This window comes from Danio rerio, chromosome 4, assembly GCF_052040795.2.
Source record: "Danio rerio strain M-AB ecotype USA chromosome 4, GRCz13ab, whole genome shotgun sequence".
Taxonomy (NCBI): domain Eukaryota; kingdom Metazoa; phylum Chordata; class Actinopteri; order Cypriniformes; family Danionidae; genus Danio; species Danio rerio.
The window spans coordinates 47290360-47302966 of NC_141024.2; the positions used below are offsets into that span (position 1 = coordinate 47290360).

Genomic DNA, 12607 nt, shown 5'->3' on the forward strand with positions numbered 1-12607 from the left:
TAAATATCCAGATCTTGTCTGGTGATACCCAGATGTTAAAGTGGTCACAGTTGATCTAACTTAAACAGTACATCCATGAAAGAATAAAAGAACAGACCATCATAGTGTATATAAATGAATTTCCACCACATTTTCTCTCTTTTTATCATTCATGGATGACACTAAATACATTATATACTAGTTTCATAATCATGATGTTAATCATTTAACAGGTTTCTGCACACTCCATATACACTAGAGATGTTCAAACACTCTTCTTAATATAGTTTACCCATTAAGATTTACTTTTACAAACATCCCTCTTTCCTTAGAGCCGGGCTAAATGAATAATCTCTTTCATTGCGCTCCTGACCAAAATCAGACCCTCAGTCACCCCACAGAGGTTCAAACCACAGAAATCGCCTGTTTATATCACATTATTATTGTTGCATACACAGTAAATTCTGTTAAACATTGCTTCAATTAGTTACAAATCACTAATTCTCCACGTAATTTGTTCGCCATTACAAGACATCCACAAACATAGGAACACGCTGTTGTTACTGCACTCTAAAATATTCATCACATTTACACTCTTCTCTCAGTTTTCGTGTAAAGGATAACTCTTTTAAGATTAACTACAGAACATGTCAACTCATCAGGTTTGCTGGTTTTGTTGGGACAGACCCAAAATACATTTAAGCAAGCAAAAAGTGATTTTACTTGCAAAGACGTCGATGTTAAAGTCACCTACAATTAGCATTTTATCAGTTTTGACTAGTAAGTCAGAAATAAAATCAGAAAATTCTTTTAGAAATTTGACATAGGGTCCTGGGGGTCTATATATGGTGATTAAAGCGAGAGATAGCATAGGTTTTTGCATAGTATCTGGAAGCTGAACATTAAGCGATAATATTTCAAAGGAGCTAAACATAAGTCCGTTTCTCTGTTTAATATTAAGGAAATCACTAAAGATTAATGCAACTCCACCACCACGACCAGTTTGACGAGCCTCATGTTTATATAAGAATCCTGGAGGAGTTGCTTCATTTAAGCTAATATAGTCATTTTGTTTCAGCCAGGTTTTAGTGAGACAGAGTGCATTAAGATTGTTTTCTGTTATTATTTCATTAATGATAAGTGCTTTAGGTGCGAGTGACCTGATGTTTAGGAGACCAAGTTTTACGAAATTTGTATTTTCACTTTCAACTGGTTTTTCTGGTTTGATTCTTACTAGATTTTTTCTGGAGCACACAGTACGTTTATTTCTTAATCTAATAATACGAGGAACAGACACAGTCTCTATAGGATTTGCCAGATATGCGTTACTGATGTTTAAGTGGGGTGAACAAGAGTCTAGGTGGCTATAATGTGAATTTTGTGAATTTTTACCTGCTAGTCAGATGGTGCGAAGTAATCTGGAGATGTTGTCCGACAGGAGTTCAGCTCCGGCTCGACTGGGGTGCAGGCCGTCAGGACGGAAGAGCCTAGGACGCTCCCAGAAAAGATTCCAGTTATTAGCAAAGAGCAATTTCTGTTCTTTACACCATGTTATTAGCCATTCATTCAGAGCTAAAAGTCTACTGAACCTTTCATTTCCTTGGCGGTAGGTAGGAAGCGGCCCAGAAACGATGATCTGCGTGGCGGGCGAGGTGCGTCGAACCGTCTCGATCAGGCTCCTGAAGTCCTTCTTCAGGATCTCTGACTGCCGGAGCCCGGTGTCGTTTGTCCCCACGTGGAGGACAACGGCACCAGGGCTCTCGGCAGCGCCCAGGATGGTTAGAATCTGTGTAGAAATATTTCTCACACGGGCACCAGGAAAGCAGAAAGTACGTACTTTATTACCTTTTGAGGAGGCGGCACGGATGTGACGAACGATCGAGTCACCGATGATGGCCACATCGGGACCCGACTCGCGGAGAGGGGAGAAGCGGATCTCCGTGGAGATCTCGAACACGGGAGGAGACGTTCTGCCCCGAGATCTGGGAAGCACCTTGCGCGGCTGCACACAGGCGCCGTGGTAGCCGGGTGTCGGCGTGAACGACGCCTGGCTGAGCCGCGCCCCGGGTGCGCTGGACCTGGACAGAGAAGGACGCGGGGTTGAGGTAGAGGGAATGATGTGGTTGTAATTTCCTCGTACCTTAGGTGATGAGACGGCCTTAGCATTAGGTACAACAAGCAGTTGTTTCTGCAGCCGCGACCATCTCACCAGCAGCGACCGGATCTGGGACTCTACTTCTTCCAGCTCCAGCTCCAACGCCTCCATCGATGCTTCTCCTGCACACAAGGACAGAGACGGAAGCGACATTTTACGGGGTAAAGAGCAAAGCCAGTAAGTCAAAAGTGTATGGTAAAAGAGGTCGGTAGCTTTAGCTGACCAGCGGCGCTAGCAGGCTAAAGCTACAAACAACAGGTGGATGCTCGAGGGACAGACCATTTTTAAAGCAGTTTTGTTTGTATAAATGTATTAAGGGTTTGGTCACCCTAAGTAGGAGAGACAAATACTTAGCGAATGAGGAAGAATTTTATGATTAAGATTTAAATTCAATCTTAGCATTAGGTACTAAGGTGGAGATTGTCTGTGAAGCTCTTGTGTCTCCTGTGAGTCTCGTCTCCTGAATCTGCGTGACTCATATTCATCACTGTTAACAGATAAAACTACTGTAATCATACATTTACAGGCAAACACATACAGATATTCAGTCATTCATTTGCCTACGGCACTATTCTTTTATTTATCAGGCGTCACCACAGCAGAATGAACTATTCCAGCATATGTTTTACACAGTGAATGTCATTCCAGCTGCAACCCAGTACTGGGGAAACACCCATACATGCTTCAAGAGTTCACACTTAGCTGATGATTGTTTATAAAGCTTGTTTGGCATGCCGCCCCGGGAGAGAGCCCTGAGCTCATAAGATCCTCGAGCCCGGGGCTCCCTCCTGTTGCAAGGCGAGAGGGGAGTTTGAGCTCAGGTAGATCTGGAGAACTCCCCTGGTGTAGTAGCTAATGAACAGATAGTAATTGCTTTTAAGAGATAACTACTTACTAGGAGCATGTCAGTGGTGCCGATTTGGATTAGTCAAATCACTTAAGCTGCATGTTTTTGGACGGTGGGAGGAAACCAGGGAACCCGGGGGAAACCCACGTGAGCATGGGGAGAAGGTGTAAACTCCAAACAGAAATGTCTACTGGTTTTGTCATTGACCAGAACCAAAGACGTTCTTGCTGTGAGGCAACAGTGCTAACCACTGGGCCACCGTGCCACCCATCTAGAAAAGAAAGATGAGTTGGGGTGGAAGGTGTGATTCTTCAAAAGAAAGATGGCTGTGATATGAAACCTAGGGCACTTACAGTAGACTAGGAATCTTCTGATTGGTGAATCGTGAATTGGATAATGCAGGGCAGCTGCGAGCAAACATAAGATGTGATCCTCTCGACATTAGTTTATAAAGAAACTTCATTCATTTACAAGACCTCAGAAAGTAGCTGTGGATACAAATATTTTTTTAAAAGAAATATTTGATTTACTGTTTATTATTACACAAAAGCCTTAAGCTACAGCAGCTATGATTATTTTTCAAATCTGTATTCAGACACATTTACTGAAGAGTTTTGGCTGTAAACATCTTTTATATTCTAATAGTGAGGAAACGATGATGAAGAATTTGAATTTAAGTGAATAATCAATACATGTATGTGTTAAATTGACATGGAAATATAAAATGAGGATTTACTGAAAATACTCTGAGTAAAAGAACTAAATCTGCCACCAGGAGTCTGTAAATGTCTTAATGAGCCACTAAAGTCATTCAGGAATGGCTCTCTTTACTGAAATGTTGGTTCACAATAACATGTTTGAAACAGTCCATGTGTGAGCAATAAAGTAAAACCCTGAATACCTTTGAGCAGATGATGGTGTTTCCTCTCTGAGGTCTGGTGGATCATCTTTAGAGCAGTCACTCTTCAGAGACACAGAGCTGGACACACATGATCCTGATCTCACACTGAACACACAAACACACCAGAGGAATAAACTGCAGGACAAACTTCAGTCTCCTTTAAGAGTTGTATTGGTTTGTTCAGTTTAATTCAGCACAAACAAATTTTTGTCTGAAGGTCTGTCTGATCAGGTCTGAAACACAGGAATCATGGGTAAACATGACACACATTGAGCTCTGGTAAATATGACCCCAGATCGAGCTGTCGGTAGTCTAGAATGATCTAAACACATTTGCTGAAGCTGTAAACTGAAGCTTTGTCCATCATTTGATCAGGCAATAGCAACACAAATAAGTGCATTGTTGATGGTCTTTGTTCTTCAGAGAAAGTGTTGAAATAATGGTGTAAAAACAGAGTCAATACCTGAGCAAACAATTATTGGTATTGGTCGGGTCATATATTAACTGAACTTCTGCTGTTGTGTGTGAGATGCTGTGCATCCTAATTAGCATTTCTGCAGAAGTAGATACACGCTGGTCCAAAAATAAATTCAGCTCTGCAGAAACTTCCTGTCTGAAGAAAGGTGTTAAAGCTGAACACAGAGCACAGAAAGTGTTATGCTTTTATTGTTGTGCAGAGAATTGGTAGAGGACTTGTGTCTGGGGTGCAGCCAATGGAGGACTGGACAATGATTGACAAATGAAGAATTTAACTAAACTTCACCTGTTAATATCAGCTGCCTATATAAGTTGAAGTCGGGAAAATAAAGTTGTTGTGCACCTCCTTAATGTATCTTCTGCATTGCATTGAGGACAATAGAATACTGTGAATCGAACTATTCATTTGTATCCAATAAATTGTTACGATTTTTGACATTGAAGAAAAACCTCTCCTGACCTTTTTTTATTGAGCATGCATAGAATTGATTAATATTCTAATACTAATTACCCTAACCTGCCTAGTTAACCTAGTGAAGCCTTTAAATGTCACTTTAAGCTGCATAGAAGAGTCTTGAAGAATATCTAGTCTAATATTATTCAGTCATCATAGCAAAGATAAAACAAATGAGTTACTAGAAATGTGTTATTAAAACTATTATGATTAGAAATGTGCTGGAGAAATCTGCTCTCCGTTAAACAGAAATTGGGCAAAAATTAATCAGGGGGGCTAATAATTCTGACTTTAACTGTATGTTTGGCTTTTGACACATCCTTTAAAATACGTGGTTAAGAGATTAGAGCTTTTAACTTTGTTTTTATTTGTGGGGCCGGTGAAAATTTTAGCAGGGCAAGTAAGCATCTGAATCCCTGGCCCAGTAGGAAAAATCCTTAGGGCCCTATCATACACCCGGCACAATGTGGCGCAAGGCGGGGCACAATAGCCTTTTGCTATTTTCAGCTTGGCGCAAAAGTTGTTTTGAGGTGTTGCGCTACGCTGTTTAAATAGCAATTGCATTTGCACTCATATGTGTGCTCATAGGCGTTCTGGTCTAAAAAGGAAGGTGTTCTGAGGCGCACTGCTGGCGCGTTGCTATTTTGAGAAACTATTATAGATTTTTCATTAGACCAAAACTAACCCAGTATAAACTCCGGCGCAGAGTTGCGCCTCGCTTACACACTGCTACACACAAGATGTAGAGCAATACGCAAATATCTTTACATATGAAAAAATGTAAATATTAAGGATATATAGGATATAAATATAAAGGATTAAAATATTACAAAACATATTATTTTTTAGCCTACATAAATATGAAAAATCACTGCTTTTATGTCTTCTTCATCTCGGGAGGCTTTTTCAGTTCATTCATAACAATTTGCTTTTGTATAATGTTATTATTATTAGCAGTATTACTTATTATATACATATGTATATTTGTTTTATTAAAAACAAGCTTAGATTTGCCCACCTGTCAGGTTTTAGACCATATGGGGCACAGCATGTTGAAGTGGATTTTATACTCTTTAAAGTGTGAAGTTAATATATATATTCAAATTGTATGTGTATAAGCTGCTTGTAGACTTGCATACCATTAGAAGAATTACCATATCACAAGAACTGGATAAGTTATATAGTTACCAGGTTTGGGTCAGGGGTTAATCTAGGTGGAAATTGAGGTCAGGGGTTAACCTAGGTGGAATTTGTGTGACATATGTAGAAATAAGGGAAAAACAGATGACAGAGGTGGAATTTGGAGTCAAGGGTTAAACTAGGAGGGATCTTGTGTGACATATGTACAACAAAGGCAAAAACAGAGTATTTAAGGAGGGCAGAAGATGAGTGACACAGAATTTTTCAGACAGAGATGCTACTGGGGGTCTCCTGAAAGTTCTCCTTTGTTGTCGACAATAAAGTATATTCTTCTGATATTCATAACCTCCAGACTGAGTTTGATTTAGTAAGAGAAAAACCAAGAAAACCACCACAATGTGTATTTGGATATAACTCTTTAACTTTTAACACTTCATTATTATTGTTCATTTATTCGTTTGCTGGAAATTAGAACTAAATTTAGAAATAGTTTTGAAACAAATATTTGCGCTTAACAAACTAAATAAATTTTTTATAGGCTAATTGATGTCTGTGCGTAAAGGTTTCCCTATCCACGAGAGCGAAAGTGAAAGTAGACCGATTATCTCTCATTCTTGCGCGGTAGATAATCTGTTTAACTGTTTTCTTTTAAAAAACTGTTAACTGTTTGCTTGTGAAATGCTCAATTTTTCTACTTAGAATTACTTTGCGTCCTGTAAATAGCAAATGCGTTTATGGCACGACGCAGCTGGCTCTTAAAGGGAATGGGATATGAGACTCTGATTTGTTTTTTCTCAAAACACACCTATAACTCAAAATAAACTCAACCCTTTTAGACCATGCGCCACAGCACAAAGCGGATTTTCCCGTCCTTAAATTAGCAAATATGGATTCTGACACGTCCTGAAAGCGTGTGCGCCCTGCGCTTTGCGCATGGTCCGTCAAAATAGAGCCACTTAAAAGTTGAACCCTGTGTTCGTTTAACCCCTGATCTAACACCTCAGAGGGACATTATAAAATGCTTAACGTGGAAAAAAGCTCAGACCACAGGTTTACCCCCACTGCTGGTCTCACTAACAGCACTTCCAGCAGCAACCTAGCTTTCCCATGTGGTCTCCCATTCAGCTACTGATCGGGCGCAGCCCTGCTTAGCTTCAGTGAGTGACCATGTGAGAGTTTAAGAGAGCTAGCTGCTGGCTAGTTGAATTAATTATAGCTTAATATAAGCTCTGAACCCTGCATCTTAAATGTAAGGAACAGGGAAGGAGACTGAAGGGAATAATAAGTTTGGGTTTTAATATTAACCCAGTATTTGTTGCTTCCCTTTTTCTCTGTTTTTTTATATTAATATTTTTCATTATTTACTTATTGATTTGATTATTTGCGGATCAATCTTTGCATTAATGTAATTGTTTTGTTGTTGTTTTCTTGAGTTTTTAATGTATATTCTATTACTAAGTAATGCATTTTCTGTTTTGGCTATTTATCACTCGCTGTCTTTCATTGCAGGGTTTTTACTTTTGGAATTAATAAATAAAAATAAAAAACTCAAGAATATTTTATAGAGTCTTTAGTCAGTTTGCTAAATTAATGAAATATGTTTTAAACACTCCAGAAGGATGCAAAGTAGGAATCACTGCTTCCTTTATTAAAGATAGTTTAATTCTTCATTTGTTAAGCTGCTAGTTGACAGAAACAGCGCTGTTGTAAAATGTCCAAGTCATTCAGACAGTTATTAAGTAGAAGAAATTAAGCTTTACTTTTCTGTTTCATTGATTGTACTTAATAAGCAATATAATCATTGTGGGCTGGTTTGCAATGGCAATACTCCACTGTTTAGAGCGAGGTAGGACCCCAAAATGATTTTGCTTAGGGCCCCCAAATGTACAGGGCCGGCCCTGCCTTTTCCTTATAATGGACTTCAATGGGGAGAAAACGCTTAACGTGAGTTTTTTTCCCCTTTATCTGGACAATTGGGACTCGTTTTTTCAACAGTAGTTAGGATGAATTAGAAGAAAAGTTTTGACAGAAGTTTAGGTTTCTCTGGTAGATGTTTTGGTATGTTAATTATTATTATTTTTTTTATGTTAAGTGTTTTATAATGTCCCACCTCAGATATTTCACATTTGATACGTGCATACTATGTGTCTGTCACAACAACTTCCGTCCTAGCCAGCTATTTATTTATTTATTAGCTTAGTTAGTAGTTAGTTAGCACTAAAACAGTTAAATGCAGTTCAAGGAACATCAATAATTGAGGTAAAGTTGGTTTTATATTCACACATTCAGACTTTCTCCTTAATAAGATCATTTCAGAAAAGTCTTGTAAATAGCGAGATCATATTAGCAGGCGATCACTATCAAAATGTACAAGACTGTTCACGGTCAATTAAACAATGCTAATGTTTTAAAGTCGTACTTGCATGTGATTTTAGTCTGAATGGTCAAAGTACCACGATAAACAGTGTATGGAGCTGTCACTGGACGAATGTGCGAATATAAACCAGCTTATAGAGGTAAAGTTGGTTTTATATTCACACATTCGTTCATTTAGAAGTCTCTATATTATTTACCATGTTACTTTGAATATTCGATTATGACTTGAAAACAACTTCAACACTGTTTATTTGACTGTGAACAATGTTGTACTTTGATAGTCATTAGCTGTTAATATGATTTCACTGTTTGCAGTTTGCAAATAATACTTTAAAGAAATTATATTATTAGGGGGAAAGTTTGAATGTGTGAATATAAAACCAGCTTCACCTCAATCCGCATCTTCCTGTTAACGGAAGCTCTGCTTTCACTTTCAAGACTCTCTCTCTCTCTCTCTCTCTCTCTCTCTCTCTCACGTGGTGTGCGTTTGGGTGAACGGGAGCTGAGCGTCTTTTGGAGAGCGTGGCTTTTCTTACCTTTTTTTTTTTTTCCCCCTTTAATTAATTTATTTTTCCCCCCCGTTTTCTTTGTAGTTTATGTTTGTTATTTTTGTACCTAAATAACGTTTAAACAACACTAAACGCCGCAATGGCGGCTGATCCCGAGCAAGGGACGCCCTCACTGTCACTCAGAAACGGTTGCAGGTGTGTACCAGAGCCGGGGGTGACAGTGGAGGAGCTGCTTTTGATCTTTGGAGAACAGGTAGGCTTTGAGAATATTCTCTCGGCCTCCCGCATGAACAAAGCTGTTGTTGTATTCCTTAAATCGGAATCTTTAGTTAATCAGCTGATTGTGAGTGGAATATGGGTGAAAGAAACGTTTGTAAGGGTAAACCCGCTGTCCACTCCTGCAACAAAAATCACGATCTCGAATGTTCCGCCTTTTATTTCAGATGAAATGATTACGAAAGAGTTGCAAAGGTTTGGGAAAATTGCAGGCCCTGTTAAAACGATCCCCCTTGGGTGTAAGAATGTCGCTTTAAAACATGTTCTCTCGTTTAGACGTCAAGTTTACATGTTTTTGAATTCACCGGACCGTACATTAGACGCGTCTTTTCGCGTAAATCATGGGGATAATTCCTACATGGTTTTCGCTAGTACTGAAAGCATGAAGTGCTTTCAGTGCGGAATTTTTGGGCACAAACGTTTTTTTTGTCCAAATAAGGATGAAAAACAAACAACTGATACAAATACCGGGACAAATGACACGGAAATACAAACAGGAGATAAACAGACACAGGGAGGTGGCGAGCAAAGGAAAGAAGAACAGCAAGAGGTGAGTGAAACTTCAGTTATAGGTTCCAGCGTAGAACAACCTGGTTGTAGCAACCCTGCAGAGTCTGTTGATGTTAGTGAGGCTGCTGAGAATAATGATACAACTGATTGCATGGCAGAAGAATGTGAAATATCACAAGCTGAAAGTGTAGGGGACAGTATGATTGATGAGTTGGATGGTTTGTCACAGTGTATGGATGATAGTATAAGAGATGAGGAACAGTGGTCAGATGCTGCAGCGGAAAATGATAATGGCTTGTATACTGTTGAACAAATTAATTCCTTCTTAGACAAAACTAAAGGAAAAGTGGGTGTTGAAGTTAGTGATTATTTCCCTGATACAGAAAAATTTATTTCTTCTGTTATGCGGGCCAGAAAAGTGAGCAGCCTGGAAGTGCTGTCACAACAGAAACGGTTTCGATTAAGAAAACATATCACTAATATAAGAAGTGGAAAGAAGCCAGGGAAAGTGAGGGGGAAAACTAAATACTAAATGAAGGTGTTTCTTTCTCTTTGCTATCTGTTCTTTCCTCTCTTTTTTCCCTTATGCATGGAAGTCTTGAGAGTGGGATCAGTTAATGTAAATGGAATGAGAGATGGGGAAAAAAGGAGTCACCTTGCAGAAATAATTAAGTTGAAAGAGTTGAGTGTGGTGATGCTACAAGAAACTCATAGTTGTATGGATAATGAGGTTGATTGGGGATTATGGTGGAAAGGGGAGAAAATCCTTAGTCATGGAACTAATCTAAGTGCTGGAGTGGCTGTACTTTTTTCCCCCACATTAAAAGTAAAAGTCCTGTTAAAAAAGGAAGAAATTCCTGGCAGGTTATTGGTTATAAGAGCTGAAATAATGGGTTTCTTCTTTTTTTTTTTTTGTAAATGTTTATGCCCCTAATGGAGGAGCAGACAGGATACAGTTCTTCACTAAATTAGAGCACATATTTAAACAACAACACCAGGGTGACATTGCTATATTAGGGGGAGATTGAAATTGCACATTAAATTTTATTCAGGACAGAAATGGAGAAGACCCTCATTTACAATCAGCTGCGTTTTTAGAAAATATAATAAAAATTTTTTGCTTTTCTGATGTTTGGAGAGAACATAACCCATTAGAGAAACAATATACTTGGATAAAAATTTGTAATAGAAAAGTGTTTATATTTCACATACTGGAAGAAACAAGGTTGCTAATGCATCAATTATCCCTATATGTTTTTCAGATCATAAATTAATAACAGTTGACTGTATGCTGGTAGAGAGAAAACATAAGAGTTATGACTGGCATTTTAATGTCAAACTTCTTGAAGATAAAAATTTTTGCCAGAATTTTAAAGTTTTTTGGGAGACCTGGAAAATGGAAAAATCTTGTTTTGAAAACATTATTGAATGGTGGGAAGTGGGGAAAGCTCATATCCGTAGTTTTTGTCAGCAATATACATCTCATTCCTCATTGGTTTTAAAGAAAACTTTGGAGTGGTTAGAAAATGAAATCATTGACATTGAAAAGAGCATGAATGAAAATGATACCCTGACTCTTCAAGATAGATGGACTGAGAAAAAGAAGAAGTTGAGTTCATTTTTAAATGAAAAGGTTAAAGGAGCCCTGATAAGGAGTCGTTTTTTTTAAAAAATAAGAGATATAAATGGACCTTCTTCTTTTTTTTTTAGTTTAGAACGAAAAACGGGACAAGAAAAACTGATGCATTTTTTAAAAGATAATAATGGACACAACACTTCAGACCCAATAACAATGCGCAGACTTGCTGTCGATTTTTATTCTGATTTATATGCCTCTGAACCTTCTAATGAGGAATGCAGGAGACTTCTTTTAGAGGATCTCCCAGTTTTAACTCCAGAACTTAAACTTTTGCTTGAGGCTGATATTACTTTTGAGGAAGTCACTGCTGCAGTTATGGGGCTTTCCACAGGACGAACACCAGGGTTGGATGGACTGCCTGCTGAATTTTATAAGGCATTCTGGGCTGAATTAGGAAAAGATGTATTTGAAGTACTACAAGAATGTGTTTGCAAAGGTGTTCTACCTTTGAGTTGTCAGAGAGCTGTTTTAACATTGCTCCCTAAAAAAGGTGACTTAACTCTTTTAAAAAATTGGAGACCTGTTGCAATCTTAAGTTCGGATTACAAATAGATTAAATCTGGCACTAAATACAATTATACATAAAGATCTTGTATTATGAAAAGATCTATTACAGATAATCTGCATTTGATTCGGGATGCTTATGATGTTGTTTCATACAATGAGTTAGATCTGGGTTTTTTGTCAATAGATCAAGAAAAGGCCTTTGACAGAGTTGACCACAATTTCCTTTTTGACACCTTAAGAGCTTTTGGATTTGGTGATGGTTTTATTTCAAAAATACAACTGTTGTATAAAGGAGCAACATGCATGATTAAAGTTGCTGGAGGTATAAGTGTTCCTGTAAAGGTGCAAAGAGGAATAAGACAGGGGTGTCCTCTCTCTGGCCAGCTCTATAGCCTGGTCATTGAGCCATTGTTCTGCAAACTAAGAGAAAAATTGACAGGACTGGAGATTAAAACGTTAGATTTTAAATCTACTGTTAAACTTTCTGCATATGCAGATGATGTCACAGTTTTAATCAGAAATAATGAGGATGTTCGGGTTTTAAAGGAAGTTTTGGAGTGCTATAGTAAAGCATCGTCAGCCAATGTTAATTGGGAAAAAAGTGATGCCTTATGGTGTGGGCGAGATTTTAATAGTCCTATGCTACCTTGTGGTTTAAAGTGGGGAAAAGAAGGTTTTAAATATTTAGGAGTATTTTTAGGAACTGATGAATATAAGAAAAAGAATTGGGAGGGCTTAAAAGAAAAAGTGTGTGCTCGTTTGTGTCACTGGAAATGGCTAATACCCCAGTTGTCCTACAGAGGGAGAGTGTTGGTCTGCAATAACTTAGTCGCATCT

At 38.3% G+C, this 12607-nt stretch overlaps 1 protein-coding gene across 1 annotated transcript; it reads right to left on the bottom strand.

Annotated features, from left to right (window-relative positions):
• Positions 1-718: 718 nt before the first annotated feature.
• LOC147845007 (uncharacterized) lies at positions 719-4022 on the bottom strand. The gene is made up of 2 exons (XM_087249334.2): positions 3883-4022; positions 719-2256 (listed from the first exon to the last, which is right to left on the bottom strand). The coding sequence occupies exons 1-2, from the start codon at positions 3926-3928 to the stop codon at positions 1379-1381; spliced, it is 924 nt and encodes a 307-aa protein (XP_087105460.1). The 5' UTR covers positions 3929-4022; the 3' UTR covers positions 719-1378.
• Between the last annotated feature and the right edge of the window lie 8585 nt (positions 4023-12607).